The sequence below is a fragment of the Mustelus asterias genome, chromosome 2, assembly GCF_964213995.1.
Source record: "Mustelus asterias chromosome 2, sMusAst1.hap1.1, whole genome shotgun sequence".
Taxonomy (NCBI): domain Eukaryota; kingdom Metazoa; phylum Chordata; class Chondrichthyes; order Carcharhiniformes; family Triakidae; genus Mustelus; species Mustelus asterias.
In genome coordinates this window covers 53,855,611-53,882,369 of record NC_135802.1, presented here as the reverse complement: position 1 = coordinate 53,882,369, position 26,759 = coordinate 53,855,611, and the positions used below count along the sequence as shown (strand labels likewise).

At 43.5% G+C, this 26,759-nt stretch overlaps 1 protein-coding gene across 2 annotated transcripts in view; it reads right to left on the bottom strand.

Moving 5' to 3' along the window:
• cdk14 (cyclin dependent kinase 14) overlaps positions 1–26,759 on the bottom strand; it is a 570,262-nt gene that overhangs the window by 209,070 nt on the left and 334,433 nt on the right. For both annotated transcript variants that reach the window (XM_078235399.1, XM_078235409.1), the window contains one exon: positions 5,335–5,398. In XM_078235399.1, coding sequence (XP_078091525.1) covers positions 5,335–5,398 — 64 coding nt within the window. The remainder of the gene's footprint in view (positions 1–5,334; positions 5,399–26,759) is intronic.

Below are 26,759 nucleotides of genomic sequence, written 5' to 3'. Positions count from 1 at the left end.
TACAGTATGAGAAAAAAATAAAATTGTTGGCAAATTATCCCGATTCAGGCAGTCTGCCAATACTGAAGATCAGGCAATCCAAATATCAGGTCTACCTTGGTCTTTCGGGAAATGCATCAGAAGAATGACCATTTCATTACCCAAATCTTGTGACAAAAGTAAAGGTTTAGAAATGCCTGTATATCTCTGTGCATAGAAATCGAAAGAGACTTGCATTTATATAGCACCATTCATTGACACAGGATGAACAGTTTATAGCCAATGAAATATTTCTGAAGTATAGACATCATTGTTATGTGGGAAATGCAGCCGTCAATTTGCACACAGCAAACTCCCCATGAACAGCAAGGTAACCACCTCCAGATAATCTGCTTTTGTGATGTTTATTGCAGGATAAATATTGGCCAGGACATGGAATTTCCTTTGCACGACTAAATTAGACATTTCTTCTTTCAGCTCTTCTTTGAAACAGTGCGATGGCAACTTTTACATCCATTTGAGAGCAGACGTCATCTCAGTTTAACACCTCATCCAAGAGACAGTAGCTCCAACAGAGTAGCACTCCCACAGTACTGCACTGATATGCCCATCCTGATCTTGACGCTTATTTTCAATGGTGGAATTTGAACCACAACCCTGTGACTCAGAGGCGAGGGTGCTACCAATCCAACCTCAGCTGAAACTATTTAGTTCTGCACAGCTTCTTCTGTCAAAAATGGAACTGATCACAGCGACCTGGAGAATCCATCCCAAATGTGTCTGCCTCTTATGCTGATAGCTAGCTTCTTGTTAAGGTAACAAAACTTAACTTTCCCAAATGCAATATCTCAGAGAATGCTCCATCATCAGCCATATTTTACATCAACTGGGACAAAGTGGAAATGGTCGAGAGCTTCAAGTTTTTAGTCTTTAAAAAGTTTTTTAAAGTCTTTAAAAAGTTTTTCCTCAAATCCCCCCTAAACCTCCCACCCCTCACTTTTAACTTGTGTCCCCTCATAACTGACCTTTCAACTAAGGGGAACAGCTGCTCCCTATCCATTCTGTGTCCATGCCCCTCAATCTTGAACACCTCAATCAGGTCGCCCCTCAGTCTTCCCTGCTCCAGAAAAAACAACTCAAACCTATCCAACCTCTCTTCATAAATGTACCATCCTAGGCAACATCCTGGTGAATCTCCTTTGCACCCCCTCCAGTGCGTTCATGTCCTTCCTATATGTGGCGACCAGAACTGCACACAATACTCCAGCTGTGGCCTCACCAAAGTTCTATGCAACTCCATCATGACCTCTCTGCTTTTGTAATCTATATCCCGATTGATAAAAGCGACTGTGCCACATGCTTTTTTCACCACCCAATTAACCTGCCTTTCCGCCTTCAAGATCTATGGACAAACATGCCAAGGTCCCTTTGTTCTTCTGCACTTCCCAGTTGGCAAACCACTAGGAACATTAGCCACAACACTGTTTGAAGAGGAGCGGGGCGCCCTCCTTACTGCCAAAAATGTACGTTTAAAATCAATGTCACTAAAGCAGAGTATCTGGTCATTTATCCTGCTCCTGTTCGTGAGACCGTAATGTATACAAATTGGCTGTTGCATTTCTTTCCAATCGTGTCAACACTTTAAAAGTACTTCCTCAGCTGTTAAGCACTTCCAAAGATCCTGTGGTCAATGCAAACTCTCATGTATTTAAGCTTGTGACATCATTGCTTTCCTAGGCGTTCGTCAAGAACTAAAAATTCGTACATCTGCAGAAAAGTACAAATAGTCAAAAAGAAATGCGTCATAAACACACACAACATCGAGAATGGAGGATAGTGGGTGAACAAGGAAGATTCATTGCAAGATAGTTAGCTGCAGTTTTCAATTTTCAACAGTATATATAGAACAAACAGATTCAACATTCAAAGTAACTTTCATCTTCAGCTCATTTAATGATAAAACTGGGAAAATTTGCAGCTGCATTCCGAGCTATGCAATGTTATGGTATCTATTGCCCCCTGCTGTTTAGTTTAGGTTATACAATTCAATATCCACATTTTGTACATGGCCGCCAACAGAAGAAATACAACTTAAAGAATGATAATAAAGATACTATCAAACTTAAAGAACAGACATTTTGACAGTATAATATTAAGGTTTATATAGGCACCACTCCTTCAATTATGTTAATTAATAATTTTCCTATTTTCCTCAGTTGTATTAATTTTCCACTGGTATGACTCACCATCAAATGCTTTAAAATCATGTTGGCACCATTTAACACTAATATTCAATACATTATGTTCAAAGTAATTCAAAAGGGATCTAATAACAGTCAGTAACAAGGTGAGCGTATGCTGTAATAATGAGATCTGCCATAGGTTTATATCTGATTACCTGGAGAGGGGAATTGATTTCGCCAACTTGAGAGGGATAGTTCACTTCCCCGATCTGTCTTAGTCGGTATTTTAATTTACATTGTGCTGCTTGATAAACCAGTTGAAATTAGTTTTAGTTGCGTAGAGCCTGCTTATATATTGTCCACCTGTACAATTTTTAATCTTTAGATACATTGAATGATTTCACCTCACGGAGACCAGTGTTGTATGGCCAATCACAACCAGGTGGCCTAGTTGGCTTTGAACATCATAACAATGATGTGCATGTGCTGGAATTTGCGCTTGTGTTTGAATTTCACTCTTGTGGCTTGATGGATGCTAACGTGCCAGTCTATCTTGTCCATGCACGGTGCCATCTTGCCCATGACCCACTGAACTGCTTCATCAATGACCTTCCCTCCTCCAGAAGATCAGAATTGGAGATGTTCCCTAATCACTGCTCATTATTCAGCTCCATTCGCAGCTCCTCAGAAATTGAAGCAGTCTTGCCTGTGTGCAATAACTCAAGGATGGGCTGAACATTGGCAGAGTCATATTCATGCCACACAAGTGCCAGGCAATGACCATCTCTAACAAGACAGAATCAACCCTTGATATTCAACAGCATTGCCTCGTTGAATCCTTCCAACAACCATCTCCTGGGGGTTACCATTGATCAGAAATGAACTGGACAAACCATATAAATACTGTGGCTACAACAGCAAGTCAGACGCTGGGAGTTCAGCATCAAGTAACTCACTCCCTGACTCGCCAAAGCTTGCCCACCACCTACAAGGTACAAGTCAGGGGTGTAGTGGAATACTTTCCTTTTGCCTGGATGAGTGCAGCTCCAACAACTCTCAAAGTTCATCATCATCCAGGACAAAGCACTCACTTGACCAACACCTCATCCTCCACCTTAAAAATGTTCTCCCTCCACCAGCAATGCACAGTGGCAGCAGTGCGTGCCATCTACAAGATGCAGTGCAGCAACTCACCAAGGTTCCTGTGATAACACCATGTAGATCTTTGATCTCTACCACCTAGAAGGACAAGGGCAGTAGCATGGGGACACCACCACTGCAAGATACCCTCCATACCATGCAACATCCTGACATGCAACTATATTGCCATTCATTTATCATTGCTGGGTCAAAATCTTGGAACTGCCTTCCCAACAACAATGTGGACATACCTACATCGGACGTCTGTGGCACTACAACATTTTCAAAGGCACTCAGGGATGGGCAATAAATGCTGGCTAGTCAACAATGTTCACATCCCATGAAAAATAAGAAACAATACACGTTACCTCCGTGACTCACCACTTCAGTTTCTGTTCCCATTCTCACCCTCACTTCCACCTCTTACCAAAATAAGCCTCAAGAACAGTCTCCCATTTTGTTATCAATGCACTCGACTACCTGCAAGTCCAACACTCAGCCCCATAGTTTTTAGAGCAGGAAGAGATGGTGACGTTGAGGTGGATTGGTTCATAACATGGGAGAATGATAGTTCTGTTCATGCCTTAAGAGAACAGGAGCTAGGTGGGCACATTTGGACAATTCATCAGGATACAATCTTGGCAAGGAGGGTGGTTTGTGCAAGAAGTGTTTTCTCTTCTTGGGATTGATGGACCTCAATGTGATTTGTCAGCATGGACTGTTTCATTACAGATCTATTGCTTTTTTCAGGGTTTTCCCCCTTTCCTGTTCTTGAGTGCCCGCAGGTATCTACTCTTGGTCCCATCACCTTCCTCATTTACATGCATTCCTTTGGCAATATCAGTCAAAGACATGGGTCAGGTACCACTTGTCTTGATAACACACACTCTACCTTCCATCACCCCTGTCAACCTCTCTGTTGCCAGATATTTTGGTTGACATTCAAACATGGATTCACCGTAAGTTCCTCCAGTTAAACATCAGAAAGACCAAAGTCTCCAGTGCCCACCCTAAACTCCACAACCTTAACACTAGTTCCATTCCTCTCTCCCAGCACTAGCTCAGTTCACAATGCCAATGTCTGATTTGACCACAAGATGAACTTCTGACCCAATACGCTCTCCCTCACAAAGGCCGCCTACTTCAACAATATCAACAGCCTCTGTCCCTCTCTCAGCCCATCGACTGCTGCAGCCCTCATCATGCCAGTCACCTTCTAACCTGACCATGCAATGCCTCCCATATTCTAACTTCCATAAACTTCATGCTTCCAAATCTCTGCTATCAACATCCAATCTCAGACCAAGTCTTACTCCATCATCACCCTGACACCCGCTGCCCACTGCCTCCACCTTACAACTCTCATCTTTGTTTGCGTACCTCCCCAAAACTTCACCCCCTCACTATCTTTGTAATCTCTTTTCACCCTGCAATGTTCCTCCAATTCCAGTCACTTGGGCTGCCCACTTCGTTTGCCTCACCGTTAACAGAAGGCACGTCTTCAGCTGTCTCAGTCTTGCCCTCCTAAATTCCCTCCTTAAAACGTCCCATCTCTTCACTAAAACCTTTCAGAAATCCCTACTCGGGCCAAGCTTTTAGACATCTCTCCTCATTTCGCTCCCTTGCTCGGCAACTGTTTTTGATGAATTATGCCTCCATGAAGTACCTTGACAGCCTATTTATTTGTTAAAGGTACTCAATAATAAATGCAAGTACTTTATCATTTTACTCCTGAACATCAGTTTTTATGAAGCAGGTTATAGCCCATCAAACCCCTGTTACAGTTGATTCTCTCCACTCTCTGCATTTCAGTTCTGTAGAAGGCAATACAATAGAAATAGTTTCCCTTTACAGGTACTTACTGGTGTGCTGTGAACTTCCACCGTTTTAACCTAGTAATTAAGCTCGTACAATGCATGCCATTAAACATTTAACGGGCTTGGAAAAAAAATGGCCAGCTATTCACAGTGTGGATTTAAAAATAAAATGTTGACTTTATTTTTGATTGCGCTGTAAATTCCAATGAGATTACCTGTTTTCAAATGTGGTAGAGAGTGAACTCCAGGCCAGGTTTCCTCTGTTGGAGTGCCCAAAACCTGCAATTAAATGAGAGTGTTTAATTCATCTATCATTACATTGTTTGCACTTCATAACATTGGTCAATGGCATGTACTGTACTTGCGTGCAAAGGTAGTTAATTCCCAGCAAAGCTGCAATTAGCTTTTCCATAGACTAATTACCACACTGAGCAAGAACACCAATGTTCATGGGACAGAGAAACAAGGGTTTTGGGGGGGGAGAGGAGAGGGAGAGACACGAGGCCAGGGTCAGGGGGTGGAGTGGGAGACACGGCGCCAGGATCAGAGAAGGGAGGGGGACGGACATAGGGTCAGGGGTGGACGTGGGCCAGGGTCATAGGGAGGGGACGCGGGGCCGGGATCAGGGGGGATGGAGACACGGGGCCAGGGTTAAACGGAGGGGGGGAAAATGCGGGGCCAGGGTCAGAGGGAGGGGGGGGAAAAATGCGGGGCCGAGATCAGGGTGGGGGGGGGAGAGACACGGGGCCCAGGGTCACAGGGAGGAGATGCCGGGGGTGGGGGGAGACACAGGGCAAGGGTCAGGGGGAGGGGGTGGACGCAGGGCCAGGATCAGGTTGGGGGGGGAGGGGGGGGGGCAAAGAGACGCAGGATCGGTGGGGGGGTGGGGGGAGAGACGCGTGGCCAGGGTCAGGGGGGGGGTGGACGATGGACCAGGTTCAGAGGAGGGGGAGAGACGCGGGACCAGGGTCAGAGGGTAGGGGGGAATGCGGGGCCAGGGTCGGGGGGGGGAGACGCGGGTCCAGGGTCAGGGGTGGGAGGGTGGGGGAGGGGAGAGACGTGGGCCAAGGTCTGAGGGGGAGACGCGGGGCCAGGGTCAAGGGGGGAGGGGGGGGGGGGGGGAAGAACACAGGGCCAGGGTCAGAGGGGGGGGGATGCGGGGCACGGGGCAAGGGTCAGAGGGTTATTTGCCTGGAGGGGAATGGAGGATGATGTACCCAAGACACGGAGAAGTCGCAGCCTAAGCGTTGGAGCTGTCCAGGTTCGGGGCACCTTTGTGGTGATTGCGAGAGTAGGGGAATTGAGAAGACAGTCTGCAGAATGAGTAGAATCCTTACAGTGCAGCACGAGGCCATTTGGCCCATCAGGTCTGCACTGACCCTCCGACAGCGCATCCTCCTCAGGTTCACCCCTGGCCTAAGGCCATGTATTAACCCTGCTAATCCACCTAATCTACACATCCCTGAACACCAAGAGGCAATTTGGCATGGCCAATCCACCTAACCTGCACATCTTTGGACTGCGGGAGAAAACCGGAGCACCCGGAGTAAACCCACGCAGGCACAGGGAGAGCGTGTGCAGATTCCACACAGTGTCCCAAGTCCGGAATTGAACCTGGGTCCCTGGCGCTGAGGGGCAGCAGTGCTGACCACTGTGCCACCAATACTTGGGCATTGCTGTCAACTTAATATTCAAACTTGTAAAATGAGCAAGAATTAGAACAAATCCTGATGATTCTGAAACCTTGTTTTAGTTTTTAGCCTGATTCACCAAGTGAAAACTCCAATCACCAACTTGCATTTTTTTTAAGCTAGTCAATTGTCTCCAGAAAAGGTTTGCTCAGTAGAAAACTAAGGGTTAAATCAGAGTGAGGACCTCTCTGGGTGGCTCTTGTGCAGCAATTGGTCCAAAAGAAAGACAGGAAAAACAAATTGTTCGCATTAACAGTCAGCTTCCTGAAACATTCACTCTGTTTCTCTCTCCATAGAGTTCTTCACTATTCATTGGTTTTTTGCTTCAAAACACTAGATAAAGAAAAGTTGTGGCTCACTTGTACCTCGAGTAACAAAGGCTCTGGGTTCAAATCCCACTCCAGGACTTGAGCATAAAAATCAAGGCTGACACTCTAGTTCAGTGCTGAGGGAGTGCTGCAGTGTTGGAGGTGCTGTCTTCCAGATGAGGTGTTAAAACCAGAGGCCCTATCTGCCTGCTCAGGTGGATGTAAAAGATCCCATGACACTATTTCAAAGAAGAGCTCGATTCTTGATTGACAAGGGAGCGAAAGGTCATCAGGGGCAGTCAAGAACGTGAGGTTGAGGTTAGAGTCAGGTCGGCAATGGTCTCATTGAATCGTGGAACAGGCTTGAGGGGCCGAGCGGCCTACACCTGCTCCTAATTCATATATTTGTATTTAAGAGCATGTCCCTGTCACCCTGGCCTAGGTCTATCCCTCAACCTATTTATTATCTGGTCATTATCGCATTGTGTTTTGTGGAAAATTGCCTTTGTTGGCAACACTTCAAAAGTACTTCATTGGCTGTATATCAATTTGAGGTGCCCAGTGGTCATTTTTTTCAAAAAGAAATACAGGTGGAACAAAATATGAAATGGCGTTGGCAATAAATTAAGATCGCCAACTCAAACCAAAGCAAGACAACGACAGGTTTATGTATTATACACAGGTAGAAGCTTTAGTACACGTTAAACATGACCATACAGAAGGGGCATTACTGGTGTCAACCTGCGTAGGACCAATACAAAATTGAGCGTAGCTCTTTTCACCTGGTTACTCGATATTTGCTTTTTAAATTGTGAATGTCTACTCTTTGAATTAATAAATATAGCCTCTATTGGAGGATGATTTTATCATCACAAGGAAAAGACTGGCCTAACGTATTTCACGTGCTGAGTGGTTTATTCGTCCATAGAGGGAGCCACTGTATTGAAGTCCCAAACATAACATTCTGTCACTTACCATTCCTACCTTGCCTGTGGAAACATTGCCAACCACCTTAATACAAGAAAAGATATAGATATTCTGCAAGGTGAACCTTCAGGAACACTAGAATACCAATATCACCCAGGAGCAGAAATAAGGAATGTGCAAAATATAAACCTGTACAATTTGCAGCCTTCTACTTCTCACAATGGGAGCTTTATGTTTGTTTCCATCGGAATTTATTGTCCTGCTCAAATTTGTTTTTCATTTTTCCTTCCCAAGCAGTTTTTCTTTTATTTTAATTCCCATTTTGTATGTATTTCATCTGCGCGCAAGACAAAGTGTCAGAGAGAAAATGAAGTCACAATAAAGATGGAGCATGTACCCAGCAAGATTGCATTATTTGAAAAATGAAGACAAGTTGATCTCATTCGGCACTGCATAGGGGTTGTCGAGATTTAATGCATTCTTCATGTCTCAAGGCTGGAAAACAATTGGAGCAGGGATGAGGCGAGACTTGGAAGGAAGGAGGCAGAATAAGACAAGGGCAATCTGAGGTAGAGGAAAAGCAGGCAGGGAAATAGAGAGGGCAAGGAGTGGGTGAAAACGAGAGAGGGGGAAATGCTGAAAGAGAGCTTGAATGGAGGTGGGGAATGGGATTGCCATGAATAAAAATGGAACGGAATAAAATAAAGTTTAAGCTTATAGTTTATTTGTCACAAGTAGGCTTACATTAACACTGCAGTGAAGTTACTAGTCGCCACCCTCCAGCAGCTATTCGCGTACACGGAGGGAGAATTTAGTATGGCCAATGCACCCAACCAGCACGTCTCATGGACTGTGGGAGGAAACCGGAACACCCGGAGGAAACTCACGCAGACACAGGGAGAACATGCAGAATTCGCACAGATATAGTGACCCAAGCCAGGAATCGAACTCGGGTCCCTAGTGCTGTGAGACAACAATGCTAACCAATGTACCACCTTGCCGCCCAATTAAATGAGAAGAAATGCTTCATTAAGTCAAAGCAGCTTCACAATGGATGGGCAGAAACAGCACCAAATAAATCTCTGAGTAAGGTGGCAATGATCAGGATAAATGAGGTAAAATATCTGGGGAAGCTAAATAAATGTGTGGGATTAAGGATCTGAACGCAGCATCAACATTAATGTAAAATAAAACAATAAAACTGAAGTATCAGCTTTTGTTCGAGAAATTATTTAAACAGAAGAGCATTTGGAGTGAGGTTAGGCAGAGGCAGCAGCAACAACCAGCTTTTCCCTCTGCTGCTATCAGGGCAGCAGCTAGCGGCGTACTGAGAGGTCAGAGAGGCAGGAAGGCAAACAACTGAGTTGGCGGCTAAATAGATAGCCAACGGCAGATAAAACGTTGAAGCCATTAAGTAACGATAACACAGCAGCTGAATTACTGCCCTTAAACAGACAGAACAAGCGTGGGCAAATGGCAAAAGCCAAACCTCCACTAGTTGAGGAAACCAGGATGGGGGCGAAACATGGAACAAGGAGTTTCTGTGGCAATGAGGGGAGACCTGCCTTATACGGGAAGGGAAATTGTTCCCCGGGAAATGTATAGGTGCAGTGCCACCCTCTGGCGTATGTTTAGTGCTACAGCCAGAAGTGACAAAGGTGTCGAGGGTTCATGTTTGATGATCCATTACATTAAAGGGTTATAATATTGCATTCATTGCAGCACCGACAGGCATAATCTCAAGACAATCTTGAGACCACTCACCGTAAGAGTAAAACAGAGCTTCATTGGTTCTGAAGAAACCACTTGCTTCTCATATGCTTTATTAAAAATAAAAATGGATCGGTGCTGCCAATTCATTTCCTGAAACTATATTACACATTCCATTTACTGAAACTGAAGGCGCTGGCAAAAATCTCTGATTTTAACCTGGATGTTGCTGCCAGGAAAACAATTACTGTTCGTCACTAGCCATGCGGGCAGCAGGGTGGCACAGTGGTTAGCACTGCTGCCTCACAGCGCCAGGGACCCGGGTTCGATTCCCAGCTTGGGTCACAGTCTGTGTGGAGTTTGCACATTCTCCCCATGTCTGCGAGGGTTTCCTCTGGTTTCACCCACAGTCTGAAAGACGTGCTGGTTTGGTGCATTGGCCCGAACAGGCGCTAGCTGGAATTTCACAGTAATTTCATTGCAGTATTAGTGTAAGCCTACTTGTGACTAATAAATAAACTTTTTACTTTAGCCTGTGCAATTTCTGTCCGGTGGGTTTTATTCTGGTGTACTGAATGGTTGTTATAACATATCTAACGAGAGCGGTGAGTGTGTGTGTTAGACTGCTGTCTTTTTGACCCTCAAAAGCTGGAAGCAAGCCACACTGCATGCACACAGGTCATAAAGAATTTAGCTCCTGCTTCTCCAGCCAGCTTCCTGCTGTTCCAACCGATATATCGAGACCTTTCAAACTGCTGAAACATACTTGTGGATAAAGGTGCTGGGGTGAGGGCCCTGTAATCAAATCCAGCACCAACCCACCCGGTCTGGCATTCTCCATTCTCACACTCAACATCAAAATAGTTACCGCACGACAGGAAATTAAAAAGGTGCAATCTAATAAATTAAATGTTAAGGGTACCCAGTGAGAACAGTAGTTTTAGTTTATTTATTGTCACAAGTAGGCTTACATTAACACTGCAATTAAGTTACTATGAAAATCCCCTAGTAGCAACACTCCAGTGCCTGTTTGGGTACACTAAGAGAATTTTGCACGATCAATGCACCTAACCGGCACGTCTTTCAGACTGTGGGAGGAAGAACAAAGAAAAGTACAGGACAGGAACAGGCCCTTCACACCTCCAGGCCTGTGCCGATCGTGATGCCCTAACTAAACAAAACCTTCTGCCCTTACTCAGTGCATAACCCTCTATACCCTCCCTATTCATGTACCCATCCAGATGCCTCTTAAATATTTCTAATGTGCCTGCTTCCACCACCTCCTCTGGCAACATGTTCCACGCACCCACCACTCGCTGTGTGAAAAACCTCTCCTGCACATCTTTAAATTCCACCCCCCCCCCCTCACCTCGAACCTGTGTCCCCTAGTAATTGATACATCCACCCTAGGATTGTCTTTTTTCTCATCCACGAAGTGCAATTGTTACTCGTCTTATTTGATACTGGAGCCAATAACCTGGGAGTATCTGTTCCCAATGAAAGTTTTGGATCAGGCCATTAGGGAAGCTCTGCTTTTATTGTTGTCAGACCTTCCAGGATCAGAGGGGAGTTCCCCCCCCATTTAAAATAAAATTCTCCAGACACTTAGGCCGCGAGGGCAATGAGGTCACATAATGCAATAGGGTAGGGGTGTATCTTTAGCTGCCCAATCAACCTCCTCTCAAAAGGGGGTTTGATAGAAAAGGCAGTGTTAGCAGTTAATAAACATATAATTCCAAAAGGCACTGTACTCCAAAGGAACCATCTGCCTTCCGTTTTATCTCGGTGACGTGAGGCAGAGGGAAAACATTTGGTTTGGCTGTTCCTTCCGACTTTTTTCTGCAAGTTCTCACCATCACCCTGGATCCTAGGTGGAACCAACTTGAACTCTGCCAATGTTTGGGAAGTCTTTCATCCAGTGTACCAGCTGTTACGCATCCATCAGGCTGGGGGTGGGGCAAGGAAGATACTAGACTCCCCTTCCCCTCGGTCAAGTTGCCCAATTTGGAATGGGTGGAGGCTGTGAGGGCCTCTGGAAACGGAAGGGGAAGATCTTCAACTTGCAGGTGTGCGTTGGTAAGTTTATGCAAATTCAGTGTGTCAGAGTTGAAATTACTGGATTCAAGCCCCACACCGGCAGTCAACTGATCATTGCTTAGTTTTTTTTTTAAAAACATTGCCACAAAGATCATTGCTCTGACAGTAGAGATTAGCCTTGTGGCTCTTCCCTGCACTGTTTCCATTGTACTTCAGTGACCAGAATTGATTGCATCATTCAGGACCAGTCTGATTAAGAGCACAATATAAATTCAATATGACAGCCCCAGAACTTGTACTCTATTGACTTCGCAATGTAGCCCAGTGTTTGATTTGCTTCAGCGACCCTGGCTGTCAGTTAATAACATGGTTAATGTTGAGTAAAATATCACTCCCAGATCCTTTTGAGCCTGGCCCCAGGCCAATCTACACCATTTATTAAGTAGGCCTTACATTTATCCTTACAACGTGTTATACTCTGCACTAATCAGATATGAATTTTGTCCGACATAATTCCACCAATTCCAGGCGAACTAGACAGAACTTCTCAAAAGACTAGTTCAGAAGTTTTGAAAGTGTCCTCACCAGAGCAGGAAATGAAATGGAACAAGCATCTTCCTGTTAGTGATATTCTGCAATGAATGATCACCATTATCTGTTGGCAGAGTCAGAAATCTTACTCGCTGTGATGAACAAGGACAATATCATTATTGCCGTATATTTGCCCTGCAAGTTGTGCGTCAGGCAAGAAATATTTTCAACTGAACTTGCAAACCAACTGACACATTTACTATATTTAAAGCTTAGCTGTGAAATTAAGGTCAAATTAAAAGCATACTTGTAACGTGAGCCAAGATTGGCTTTGGTTAAACTTGGCTGGAGAGCTGTGGGTGCGAAATGGGCTCTCTCTGCAGCTTGCTGGTTGGAGGGAGCAGCAACTTGACCACTTCCTCTGCTGAGCCAGTTGATTCTGGGGTGCAGCGTTGGACGTGCCAGTAGTGGGCTGGAATTTCCCTGTGGGCCGCGGAGAAGCAGCAGGCCCAAAAAAAAATAGCTTTAAACATTCCCAAAAATACCTTTTTCTGAGTGGGTTCTAGGGTACCCCTTTTAAGGACTGATGGCTGGCAGCTCAACGTGTACCATCTCTAGGCTCAGTCTGAACAAACCAAACTTTGTGTACCTGATGTTCACAATGCAGATCAGTCAAACGCCACAACACACTCATTTGCACATCTAAGTGGCCCAACGCTCGCTTCAGTCAGGCCGGCACACTGGATAACCCATAGCCAAGGCCTCCACTGCAGGTCAGGTGGGTCAGATCGCCATCTGACATTGAGAATTTATACTCGATTTATGCTGCGGTAAATGAGCGACGCCCTGCTCAAAGTCACCGCAAGAACTTAAAGTTATAAATTAAAAATAATACAGAACTCAACCAAGTCCAAATGTGTGTGGGTTAGGTTGGTTGGCCATGATAATTTTCTTTTTATATTTGTTCATGGGATGTGAGTGTGGGCCAGCATTTATTGGCCATCCAAGAGTCAACCTGCTGTATCTGGAGTCACACGTAGGCCAGACAAGGTAAGGACAGAAGATTTCCTTCCCTAAAGGACATTAATGAACCAGATGCGTTGTTACAACAATTGACAGTGACTTCATGGTCATCATTAGACTTTTAGTTACAGATTTTTATTGAATTCAAATTTCACCGTCTGCCATGGCGTGATTTGAACCTGGGTCCTCAGAGCATTACCCTGGGTCTCTGGATTACGAGTCCAGTGACAATGCCATGACATCACTGCCTCCCCAGATCGCCTCAATGTCAGGGGGATTAGGAGTAAATATATGGGGTTACGGGGATGAGACAGGACTTGGGTGGGACTGTTGTTGGTGCAGGCTTGATGGGCCAAGTGACCTCCTTCAGCATTGTAGATTCTAACCAATATTTAGATTTTAAGGTGCTTCAAGATGGCACTGGAGTGTGGCGATGTCTGGAGAGCTGTCCCCAGCACACCCTCTCATTCTATCTTTTACACTCGTTCTATGCTTTTAAAACTATACTCTAACTCTTACAAACTCTGTAACAATGCTCTATTTTAAGCTCTTACAGATTAGGCGATATTAAGTTGACCTTTCTCTACACCCTAGCTGCGACTGTAACACTACATTCTGCAGCCTCTCCCTTCCTTCTCCCCTATGTACTCTATGAATGGTATGCTTTTCTGTATAGTGTGTAGGAAACAATACTTTTTACTGTATCCCAATACGTAGCAATAATAAATCAAATCAAAATCAAAGCTTTTCCAATTCTATATAGTTGAAATCACTGTGCATAGGCAATATGAACATTTCACAATTGCAGAGGAGAAAATAGTTAGAATTTTGTCATTCTAAACCTGGAGGCCAAAGCAATGCTCACCAACATTCCACAGCAAGAAATGCGGCCAAAGCAGGATAGAAAAGTGAAGGTGACCCAAATCAATGAGACTGGGTACGCCCCATAAATTCACTATAAATTTCTAACAAAGCATAAACTCGCTCCCTCCATTAATTACAGGAAGTGGCCGAGAGTGAACAAGTTAGTTCTTGAGGGAAGCTAAGACTGCCAAGACGAACAATGATCAATTACTTTTGGCTACATGATGTGTTGCAATATATTATATTTTTGTGAGATAACTTTACATTGATCACATTGAATTAAACAAGAACCAGAAGTAGACTTTCAATCTGTTATGGCCTAAACGGACATTCTTCAAGTCTGAGGATGGTACTGCAAAAAAAAAGTGAGTTTTTCAAATTAGATCCAACTGAACTCCAAATCAGACTGCTCTGTAGCAGGCAATGAGCGCACTGTGTTTTGTAAGACACGCATCCAATGCAAAAATGCTACAGTAAAGCAAGGATGCCATTCCCATAATGAGATAAGTAGCTAGAACTGCACAGCTGAATTGTATGGGTCAGAATGCTTCCCAAGTTCAAACTTTTCTGTGGACAGTTAATTGGTATCAGTCACCATATGAAAATTTGAACTGAGTAGCCTTTAAAAGAGAAATTAAAGAGTTAAAGTTTAAAGTTTATTTATTAATGTCACAATAGGCTTACATTAACACTGCAATGAAGTTACTGTGAAAATCCCCTAATCGCCACACTCCGGCATCTGTTCGTGTACACTGAAGGAGAATTTAGCATGGCCAATGCACCTAGCCAACACATCTTTCAGAGTTAGCTCAGGTTTCCAAACCAATGACCATCCAGCAACTTTTAGTGGACATGTACCTCGATGGATACGATACGCAGAAAAATGCGAGATGGAAACAGACGGAAAAACTTGACAAACAGAAAGGGATAGGCAGTGTGGATTATCAAGAAAGATAAGGGAAATGCTCAAGTGAATCAAGCTGACACAAAACACAAAATGCTGGAAAATCTCAGCAGGTCTGACAACATCAGTGGGGGGGAATAGAGCTCACATTGTGAGTCTGAATCACCCTTCCTCAGGGCTGAAGACAAGAGAATATAGGATGATATTTATACTGTTAGGGTGGGGGAGGGGATTGACAAAGATATCATAGACAAAAAGACAAAGAGAATATAGATGATGGTAATCATGGCTAAGAATGGTGCTGATAGCAGCCATCAAGATATCAGAATTTGTACATGACAGAACAGAGATAAGCAGAATATCAAAGGGCAACCGGAGACATGGAACAAATGTCCCTAGTGGAGTGGGGGGGGGAGGGGCGACAATGGTGGGGGGAAAAATGGAAAGAGAGATTTTTTAAAAGGTGGCAAAATGAAACAATGGGAGGAAATGAAAATAAAAATATATACATACAAGATAAAATGAAATAAAATAAATGGAAATGGGGTGAAGGCAGAGGAGAGAATTCATCCTCTGAAGTTGTTGAACTCAATGTTCAGTCTGGAAGGCTGTAAAGTGCCCAATCGGAAGATGAGGTGCTGTTCCTCCAGTTTGCGTTGGGGTTCACTAGAACATTGCAAAAGGCCAAGGACAGACATGTGGACAGGAGAGCACGGCGGTGTGTTGAAATGGCAAGTGACAGGAAGGTCTGGGTCCTGCATGCGGACAAACCAAAGGTGTTCAGCAAAATGGTCACCTAGTCTACGTTTGGTCTCTCCAATGTAGAGTAGACAGCATTGGGAGCAGCGACTGCAATAGACCAGATTGAAGAAGGTGTATGTGGAAGCGCTGCTTCACCTAAAAGAGGTGTTTAGAACCTGGAATGGTGTGCAGGGAGGAGGTAAAGGGGCAGGTGTTCCACCTTCTACGATTGCATGGGCAGGTGCCGAGGTGTTGGGTGTGATGGAGGAGTGGACCAGGATGCCCTGGAGAGAATGGCCGCTGCAGAATTCTGACAGGAGGAGCGAGGGGAAGATTTGATTGGTGGTGGCATCATGCTGGAGTTGGTGGAAATGGCAGAAAATGATGCTTTGAATGAGGAGACTGGTGGGAAGACGAGTGAGGACAAGGGGGACCCTACCCTGGTTCTGGGAGGGAAGGGGACGAAGTGTGAGCAATGGCGTGGGAGATGGGGCAGACATGTTTGAGAGCCCTGTCAACCACAGTGGGTGGAAAACTATGATTAAGATAGACATAACAGCAGAACAATTTTGGAAAGTGGCGTCTTTGGAACAGAGTTCCAAAATCAAGTTGGCACGTCAGCAGTAATTCCGTTTATTCTTGTTATATTTGAATAATTGCAAAATTACTCCTTTGCCAGCCCCTGCTGCCATTTATGATGAATTTCTCTAATTCTACTCATGCTGTTGTACTGAAATTAAACCACAGTGAATGTAATTTCAGCTATCTAAAATCAGTGGTTTTGAACTCCTTAGACAGCATATTTTCAGTTTTAAAACTCCAATGTTTCAACCTCCACCTTCCCAAAAGTATCCAAGAAATTGTTATCAAATCACCACATTGACAGTAGGTTTCTAACAACACTATTTTCATCTAGTTTTGCTTCATTAGTTCAAAGTTATAGTCTGAAATATGAGTGGAAGCTAGCTAGTAATATAAAAGAAGATAGGAAGAGTTTTTTTCAATATATAAAAAGGTAAAAGAGAGGCAAAAATAGACATTGGACCACTGGACAATGAGGCTGGAGAAGTAATAATAGGAAACAAAGCAATCGCACAGGAACTGAATCAGTCTTCAGTGGAAGACACCAGTGGGATGCCAGAGCTCCAGAAAATTCAGGGGGCACAGGTGAGTGTAGTGGCCATCACTAAGGAGAAGGTTCTGGGGAAACTGAAAGGTCCGAAGGTGGATAAATCACCTGGACTGGATGGACTGTACCACAGGGTTCTAAAAGAGATAGCTGAGGAAATTGTGGAGGCATTGGTGGTGATCTTTCAGCAATCACTGGAGGCAGGGAGGCTCCCAGAGGACTGGAAAGTAGCTAATGTAACATCGCTGTTTAAGGGAGGGAGGCAGCAGACTGGAAATTATAGGCCGGTTAGCCTGACTTCAGTCATTAGCAAGATTTGAGAGTCCATTATTAAAGATGAGATCGCAGAGTACTTGGAAGTACATGGTAAAATAGATCAGAGTCAGCATGGCTTCGTCAAGGGGAGGTCATGTCTGACAAATCTGTTAGGGTTCTTTGAGGAGGTAACAAGGAAGTTAGATAAAGGAGAACCAGTGGACATGATTTATTTATATTTCCAAAAGGCCTTTGACAAGGTGCCGCATAGTTAAGAGCCCATGGTGTTAATAGTAAGATCCTGGCATGGATAGAGGATTGGCTGACTGGCAGAAGGCAGAGAGTGGGGATAGAGGGGTCTTTTTCCGGATGGCAGCTGGTGACTAGTGGTGTGCCTCAGGGGTCAGTGCTGGGACCACAACTTTTCACAATATACATTAACGATTTGGAAGGAGGAACTGAAGGCACCATTGTTAAGTTTGCAGATGATACAAAGATATGTAGAGGGACAGGTAGTATTGAGGAAGCAGGAGAGGTTGCAGAAAGACTTGGACAGGTTAGGAGAGTGGGCAAAGTGGCAGCAGATGGAATACAATGTGGAAAAGTGAGAGGTTATGCACTTTGGAAGCAGGAATGGAGACATAGGCTATTTTCCAAATGGGAAAATGCTTAGGAAATCAGAAACACAAAGGGACTTGGGAGTCCTTGTTCAAGATTCTCTTAAGGTTAACATGCAGGTTCAGTCGGCAGTTAGGAAGGCAAATGCAATGTTAGCATTCATGTCGAAAGGACTAGAATACAAGAGCAGGGATGCACTTCTGAGGCTGTATGAGGCTTTGGTCAGACCCCATTTGGAGTACTGTGAGCAGTTTTGGGCCCCATATCTAAGGAAGCATCTGCTGGCCTTGGAAAGGGTCCAGAGGAGGCTGACAAGAATGATCCCTGGAATAAAGAGCTTGTCGCATGAGGAACAGTTGAGGACTCTGGGTCTGTACTCGGAGTTTAGAAAGATGAGGGGGGATCTTATTAAAACTTACAGGATACTACGAGGCCTCGATAGAGTGGATGTGGAGAGGATGTTTCCACTAGTAGGAAAAACTAGAACCAGAGGGCACAACCTCAGGTCAAAGGGATGATCTTTTATAACAGGGATGAGGAGGAATTTCTTCAGCCAGAGAGTGGTGAATCTGTGGAACTCTTTGCCGCAGAAGGCTGTGGAGGTCAGGTCATTGAGTGCCTTTAAGACAGAGATAGATAGGTTCTTGATTGATAAAGGGGATCAGAGGTTGTGGGGAAAAGGCAGGAGAATGGGGATGAGAAAAATATCAGCCATGATTGAATGGCGGAGCAGACTCGATGGGCCGAGTGGCCTAATTCTGCTCCTATGTCTTATGGATACCCACACTCTTCCATTTAAGGCTACTTCTACATCTATTTAAATGAATTCTCGAACTTAACAATTAAATTATTGCTCATTTCATAGGGTGCAAAATCACAACCTTTCCACTGCATCTTCACTGAACGATATTTCTGTGATGGGTAACGATATTCCTGTGATGGAAAGAGTCAGGACTCACATTGTTCATTACATGTTTGCAGCAAGTATTTTTCTTCACAAAGGTTGAAAACATCCCTGTTATTTCAAACCTCATTTTGTTGGTAGAAAGTTGCATTTGAACCTAATGTGCTATCATGCCATTCACCCTATTAATAGCACAGAAAAATCAACAATGCAATAGCATAGAGCATGGACCCATGCTTCAACATAGCAGCAAATTCTCAATTTCAGGCAGGTCAAAATACAAGTCATAAAGAGCAAAGATCAGGACAATAGATATCTCTCTGCAATGTGTGTGCTTTTTATTCATTGTTTCATGAAACTGAAAATAAGTGGCCTTTATTTTCTATATATTTCTTTAACTATGGGGTGCAATTGGTGGCTGTGTTTTTTATCGGATAAGAGGGGTCTGGTCTTTCTTAGCAGGATAAGGATGATTTAAGGTAGTTAGCTATTTAGTGGAAGACAACAAACACCAACATATATGAATGTTAAACTGGGATGAGCAAGTGAGAAATTATTAGCTTTGACAAAGGGTCATCTGGACTCAAAACATCAGCTCTTTTCTCTCCTTACAGATGCTGCCAGACCTGCTGAGATTTTCCAGTATTTTCTCCTTTGGTGAGAAATGATTAGCTTTGAAATTGAGATTGGTGCTGTTCTAGGGCAATATCAGGGATCGTGTCTTTCATATTTTAATTTATATGTCCATTCATATTTTATTTAATTTCAGTATAATACATGCAGGGCTACATAGAGCAAGCCCAGAAAGCCAGGCCTCACCAGAGGGAAGGAGAGGGTTAATGCAGACAGCTAGAGGCCTGCTCTGCCGACAAATAACGATTAACGCATGCTATCAACTTCTGATGTGCAGGAGATCTTTCTGAATTATCACGACAATAGGAGAACTGGCATTAAGACAGTTGGGCTCCATATAGTCTAGGGAGGGTATAGTCTTCTGTAAAACACGATCATCTAGCAGAGGGGGGTAACGATTAATACATCATTGCAAATTGGTTGGGCAAATGCAACGCTTTGACATTATAATCGGGTAAACGGAAATGTCCAGGAACTGATTAACGAAGTTGTACTGAACGTTGCAGTCTGCATAATGAGATAAGAACAACCATCTTGAATCCAACTCGAGGAATTAATATGCTAATGTAAACTTATGAGACTCGAAAAAGTATAACACCCGGTACCAATCTAACAGATCCAAAGAGGGCTCACAGGCAACCTGAGATTTCAGGCCAGAGTCCAGCTCTCCCTCATGCATGTGGAATAAAAACTTTTCTTGAAGTTCAACATGGTCTCCAAGACTCGACCCGTTTTATTTCCCTCCTACAGTGCCATCATTGGAGTCATTGATTTTGCAGTGCAAATTATTTTGGTAGAGGAGAAAAGGTGGGGAGAAATGGATGTGGATTTATTCATTCAGTGAGCAGACGTGGCTTTTTCTAATTTGTTCATAGGATGTGGGCATCACTGGCTAGGTTGGCATTTATTGTCCATCCCAAATTGCCCTCAAGAAGGTGGTGGTGAGCTGTCTTCTTGAACCGCTGCAATCCCTATGCGGTAGGTACACCCACAGTGCTATTAGGGAGGGAATTCCAGGAGTTTGACCCAGCGCCAGCAAAGGAACAGTGATATATTTCCAAATCAGGATGGTGAGCGACTTGGAGGGGAAGTTGAAGATATTGGTGAAGGAGCTTTGGTGAGTTACTGCAGTGCATTGTGCAGATGGTGTACACTGTTCCCATTGGGCATTGGTGATGAAGGGGGTGAATGTTTATTGTGGTGGATGGGTTCCTAATCAAGCGGACTGCTTTGTCCTGGATGGTGTCAAGCTTCAAGTCTTTTTGGAGTTGTACTCATGCAGGCAAATGGAGAGTACTACATTACACTCTGACTTGTGGCTTGTAGATGGAGGACAGGCTTCAGGGAATCAGGTGGTGAGCTATTTGCCACAGAATTCCCAGTTTATGACCTGGGAAGTCCCACCTTTGCAAGCTGTCGGCAAATCTGAACCCCACCTCTACCCGAGATCGAGGGTGAAGACTTCTTCTGTTTGGCATGCTGATCCAACCAGCGCCCACCAGCCTAAAATTTAAGGCTGGACAGGCTTCCCATCTGAGGCTTGCACACCCCACAGTAAAACTACGTCTGCGTCAAGGTAGGCGGGATTGTGGAGAGAATCCCACCCATGCAATTTTACGTTCTCCTGCACCTCTGGCAGTGGAGGGGGGGTTGCAAAATTCTGGCCTATGTGACACATTGCCATTAAAGTTTAGTGGAGAAATACACATTGCAGTGCCACTTAATGACTCCAGGAAATTGTTACAGGTATAGCAACACCTCAACCAGTCCTTTCTCATTACCATCCGGACACCTTCGTTTCTCTTCCCAAAGCCCCTTTCCCGGTGTTGTTCCCTTCCTATCTGCTCTTTTTAAGTATTTGTCTTCACTAGTGAAGGTGACCTTATTTAAATTAAGCCTGATATGGGTGCTGCATGGGCCTGCACAGGCACAAACATTCCTTCAATTTCCAGGCTACCTTCTCTTCAACCAATCACATCCTGGTCCCATGTCATCGAATTAGGCCTCATACTTTTTCAGGAGGTATTATTTCTCAGTTTACTTGGATTAAATCAAACTCAAATTTTACCAAAAACAATTGTGCTACAGCAACCAAGGAAAACTCTCCCACTAATATTTCAAAAATGTTAGGCTGAAGACAATAAAAGTCAACCATTCGAAAAGGAAATCACAACCCCATCAATACATTTGGCACTAATAACTTCCCCCAAACTTAAGCAGCATGATGCACCTCACTAGGCTTCTGAACATTGGTATCGCCCACCGAATACCTCATAATTCAACCCAGACAGGCAACAATTAAAGAAAAATGCTTCCAGAATCAACGAAACAAGATTTGCAAGAATCGATCTCCAAATGTACACAGAACAGTTCCCAGGACATGGCCAGTGCTCCAAAACAAGGGTGAAGAAACATATGTGTGTGCCTGAGACTGACCAACCCTGTGAATTCCTTCCGTATTCCTGTGGCCATTTCCCAATCCCTACCTTTTGCGCTGCATCCCTTAGGCATTTACATACAATTTTTCAGCCACATGGCTTGCCCAAGTAGAACCACAAACTATACAAGTAAGGCGGGGGTGGGGGGGGGGGGGGCTGTTTACAATACACAGCGGTAAAGGCATGATTAAGAAAAAGACAGAGGACAAGAGGGAAGTTGGAGGGCGGAGGGAGCAGAAAGGAAGATCAGTGAAAGATAAAGTACCTGTAAAATGAGACAATTCTTAGAGAAAAAAAGCCAAACTTTATAGCAAGTGGACATGTGGTACCTGGAGTTTGCCTGTGAAAAGGCAAATGAAAAGAAAGTAGCTGACAAAAATGAAAGAGTGCAAGAAAAGAAAGGAACAAGTGTAAAGAAAGACAGATAGAAATGACAAACACACGCAGATAATGAAAAGTGAGAGACAGGCAAACAGCAAAAAAGTAAGATGCAAACAGAAAGAGTGGAAAGCGAAGAGGAAAGACCAAGAGTTCTGTTACAGGAAGATAATTGTTTCTTTTTTAAAACGGTGGAATGCACAAATAGCTGGAGTACCAATTAGTATATTGTTACAAATAAGTGCCATTGAGGTTGACAGAATAGTTCCATCTTAGAGTCCTGTTAGTATTCATAAACCTTTTAAGTGATGTGCTTCATGCTGTGAAGCCATCAGAACTGCCTGATTAAATTGCTGCCTTGAAGCACTGCTCATTATCTTTCATAAAAATCTTCAGAAAAGAGATTTAGAGGTGACTTAATTAAAGTTTTCCAGACTAAAAAAATGACAAAGATGGTCGGAGTGAAATTACTACTATGGCAAAACGTGTTAACACCAGGGGATACAACTTAAGGATTCAAGCAAAACAGGAGAGACAGTAAAATCTCCCCTTTCGATCAAGTAATTGACTTGTGGGACAAGTTACCAGGAAATGCCACTGAAATAAATATAAATGAACAAACGAGCATGGCTTCGAGGGCCATATTGAAAAGACAGGTAAGTACTTGACATCAAAAAGGTCAAATTATTGAGTCTGATAGATTTTCCAGTCTCTAACAGTCGACGGATAGAAGATCTTTCACCTATGCCCACTTCCTGTCAACTATTCCCTTCATGAATTTCTATGTTCACTCCTATCTGTGTGCACATGTTCTGCATTAATTCCAACATGTTCCCAGTGTGGTGAACCATCGTTGGTTCCCACTAGGTAGTACTGAGCCAGGGTCTGGCCAGTACTATGAGTCTGTATATATGTTACTGTTGGGGTTAGGGTTGGGCTGTTCTACATGTTACCGTTGGGGTTAGGGTTGGGCTGTTCTACCTGTAATATAGTTATTATGGTACATCCCAGTCGGGCTCCGCCTCCTGGGAGAGGTATAAAGGTCACTGCTCTGTCTGGGACCCTTCAGTCTGGGATCGTGTATTATATATGGTAGCTCTATTGTAGTGGTCAATAAAAGCCTTTATTTCCTCGAGCATCTCTAGCATCACCCAGTGACTGTGGTACAGTGTGATTGCAATACAACAACACATTGACACAGGTACTCTCAATCACAACACCACATTTGCACAGGTACTCTCAATCACAGCAACACTGACACAGGCAGGGACTCTCAATTACAGCCACACTGACACAGGGACTCTCAAATCACAAAAATCAACATGGGATTTTATAATAGAAATTGACATAGACTAAAATTGTAATACAGCACTGGATCTCCCATGATGTTACTCACTTCGACTCAGGGGATTTTACTGTCTTGTACCAATAGAGCATTTATGCCATATAGGCAATAACATTAGGGCCATTACTTTACATTAACAAGTCAGGTGTATTATGGTTCTATTTCATTCCTTCTGTGAACACTATAAATGAGTCGTCTTTTTGCACCTTTACGCACATGCTTTTGTTTTTTTTAAATGGAATGCCATTTAAAAGCCGAGAATGCAGAGCAAGATGCACACTCTCGAGTCAGATATCCGGTTTTTAGCAGTACTGGGAAGAGCGAATGGAGAATAGCTATATTTAACCCAGGCCTGCAGTTTAATATCACTTGGCATGGTTTTGAGATTTGGTACACAGATTGGACTCTTGCAGTTTGACAGCATGAAGATGTGGATTTATCTGAATGACCTGAGACGGAAATCCAAAGTTTACAAGAATGATGAAAGATGGGCCTAAGTGTTCCCTGTAAATAATTAATTTCTTCTTTTGGGATTAATATAACTGTGACTATCAGTCTATGTGGCTTTCACTCACAGCTGTAATATAAATATTCCAATTCCTATGAAATAGGTATTAAAGTTTTCAAAACCTTTGATTCATTGTGACGTTCCCCAACACATCAAAATTACTTTCCCACCCCGACTGAACAGCTTTCCAATGTAATCTCCCTGACTTCATTCTTTCATTTTTTCTATCATTTACGCCTAAACTCCTCCTCACATCTAACCTCTTCCTCCTACCCTTCTCTCTTTTCCGTCTCTCCCATTTTTTTGCCCCCTTGCGCAATACCTTCCTTTCTCCCATTCCTTTTCCATTGGCGTCCTCAACCCTCCTCTTGCCCAGTTAGCCCTGTCAACTAAAACTGATTGGTCTTGTACTGCCACAAGAGATTGACTCATTGCAAGGACCCACACCCCCCAAACCCACTGCCCTAAACTCAACCAAAATATATTGCCATCATTTATGCTCAATTATATATCTGCCTTTCATGTCTAGACAGCAGTTTATGTTATTTTCCAGAATGTTAGAGTCAGTCATGTGTACAATTTTATTTTCAGGCTGCGCTATTAGCCCAAGAGCTTTGAATGGGTAAGTGCAGCTATAAGGACTTACATTGTCACTGGAATGTACATTCACAGTTGTCTGTTTCAAATTACATAACCAACTGCAGACCGACCACAAAATAACAATGAATAAATGTCTAATTATCAAAAAGAAATCTGTACAGAAACTCAAACATTGATTTTCTCCTTTTGTTGCGTCTGATTCACACGTGGGGTTTCACTTAATCATTGACCTGCCTTTGTTTATTCATCTTCACGTCAAACACTTGACAAATTCAAAATGATACCAGTACTTTCCGTGACCCTTTTAGTAACGAAAGGCACTTTGAGCTTTCAAAGGACTCCTATTCTTAAATGCAAGGCAAATCCCAGAGGGGAAACTGCATTTAAAAGGAGTGCAAATCAGACGCCCTTATTTTCCAACTAACACTACCAACTCGTGCAGCACCCCAGTGGGATAGCAGGATCATGAAATGAGCCTGATAAAACTCATCTATAAAAACATTCTCACAATTACTACTGAGATTATACATATTAGCAATTATAAAATTCTTCATCCGCAATATTCTTGGAATAAAACATCCATTTAAATTGTGTCCTATTTGTGTTTTGTCACAGTCCATATAGGATTAAGTCAATGTTTGATAACTAGATTTGAGGCAGCTGCTTTCCCTTTCAAATTATGCAGGAAGTAGAAAGAAAATCCTGTAATCTGTCTTGAGAATTCATGCAACTCAATTAAAAAAAAATACAACCTTGGCATCCGTACGAGGTTGAAAATATCCTGCGTCACTTGATTACACGACTTAAGAACATAACATAAGAAATAGGAGTAGACCACTCGGCCCCTCAAGACTGCCCCATCATTCAATATAATCAGGACTGATCATGGGCTTTAACTCCATTTTCCCACCTGCTCCCAGCTTTAACTGTATTCAGCGATGAAGCATCCATAACTCTCTGGGGTAGACGTACCAAGATTTACAACCATTTCTCATCACAGTTCTAAATGATCAGCCCTTATCCTGAGACCGTGGCCCTGTGCTTTCGGTGCCCCGACCAATGAAATCAATCTCTCAGCATTTACCTACCCTATTGAAAAGAAAATTGGCAGGGCATGCTGCAGCTGTACAGAACCTTAGTTAGGCCTCATTTGGAATGTTATGGGGCACAATTCTAGTCGCCACACTGCCAGAAGGATGTGGATGTTTTGGAGAGGGTACAGAAGTTGCTTACCAGGATGTTGCCTGGTCTGGAGCGTATTAGCTATGAGGAGATTGAGAGGCGACCTGATAGAGGTTTACAAGATTATTAGTGGCCTGGACAGAGTGGTTAGTCAGATGCTTTTCCCTCAGGTAGAAAAGTCAATTACTAGGGAACATAGGTTTAAGTTGCGTGGGGAAAAGTTTAGAGGAGATGTGCGAGGCAAGTTTCTTTTTAAAACAGAGGGTGATGAAAATCTAATGACTCTGGCATCAGGGCTGCGAAGAGTTACTCACTAGCTTAGCATCCTGCTACAGTAAAACAACACCACTGAGTCTATATGGGTAGAACTGAGAAATAAGGTAGAAATCACTTTGATAGGGTTGTACTATAGGCCCCCAAATAGTTAGTGGGAAATTGAGGAGCAAATATGTAAGGAGTTTACAGATAGCTTCAAGAAAAATAGGGTAGTAATAGTAGGCGATTTTAGCTTTCCTAACATTGACTGGGCATAGTACTAGAGGGTTGGATGGAGAGAAATTCGTTGAGCGTATTCAGGAGGAATTTCTCATTCAGTATGTGGATGGCCCGACGAGCAAGGGGGCAAAACTTGACCTCCTCTTGGGAAATAAGGAAGGGCAGGTGACAGAAGTATTAGTGAGGGATCACTTTGGGACCATTGACCATAATTTTATTAGTTTTAAGATAGCTATGGAGAATGATAGGTCTAGCCCAAAAGCTAAAATTCTAAATTGAGGGAAAGCCAATTTTGATGACATCAGACAGGAACTTTCAAAAGTTAATTGGGGGAGTCTGTTGGCAGGCAAAGGGACGTCTGGCAAGTGGGAGGTTTTCAAAAATGTATTAACCAGGGTTCAAGGTAAGCATGTTCTACT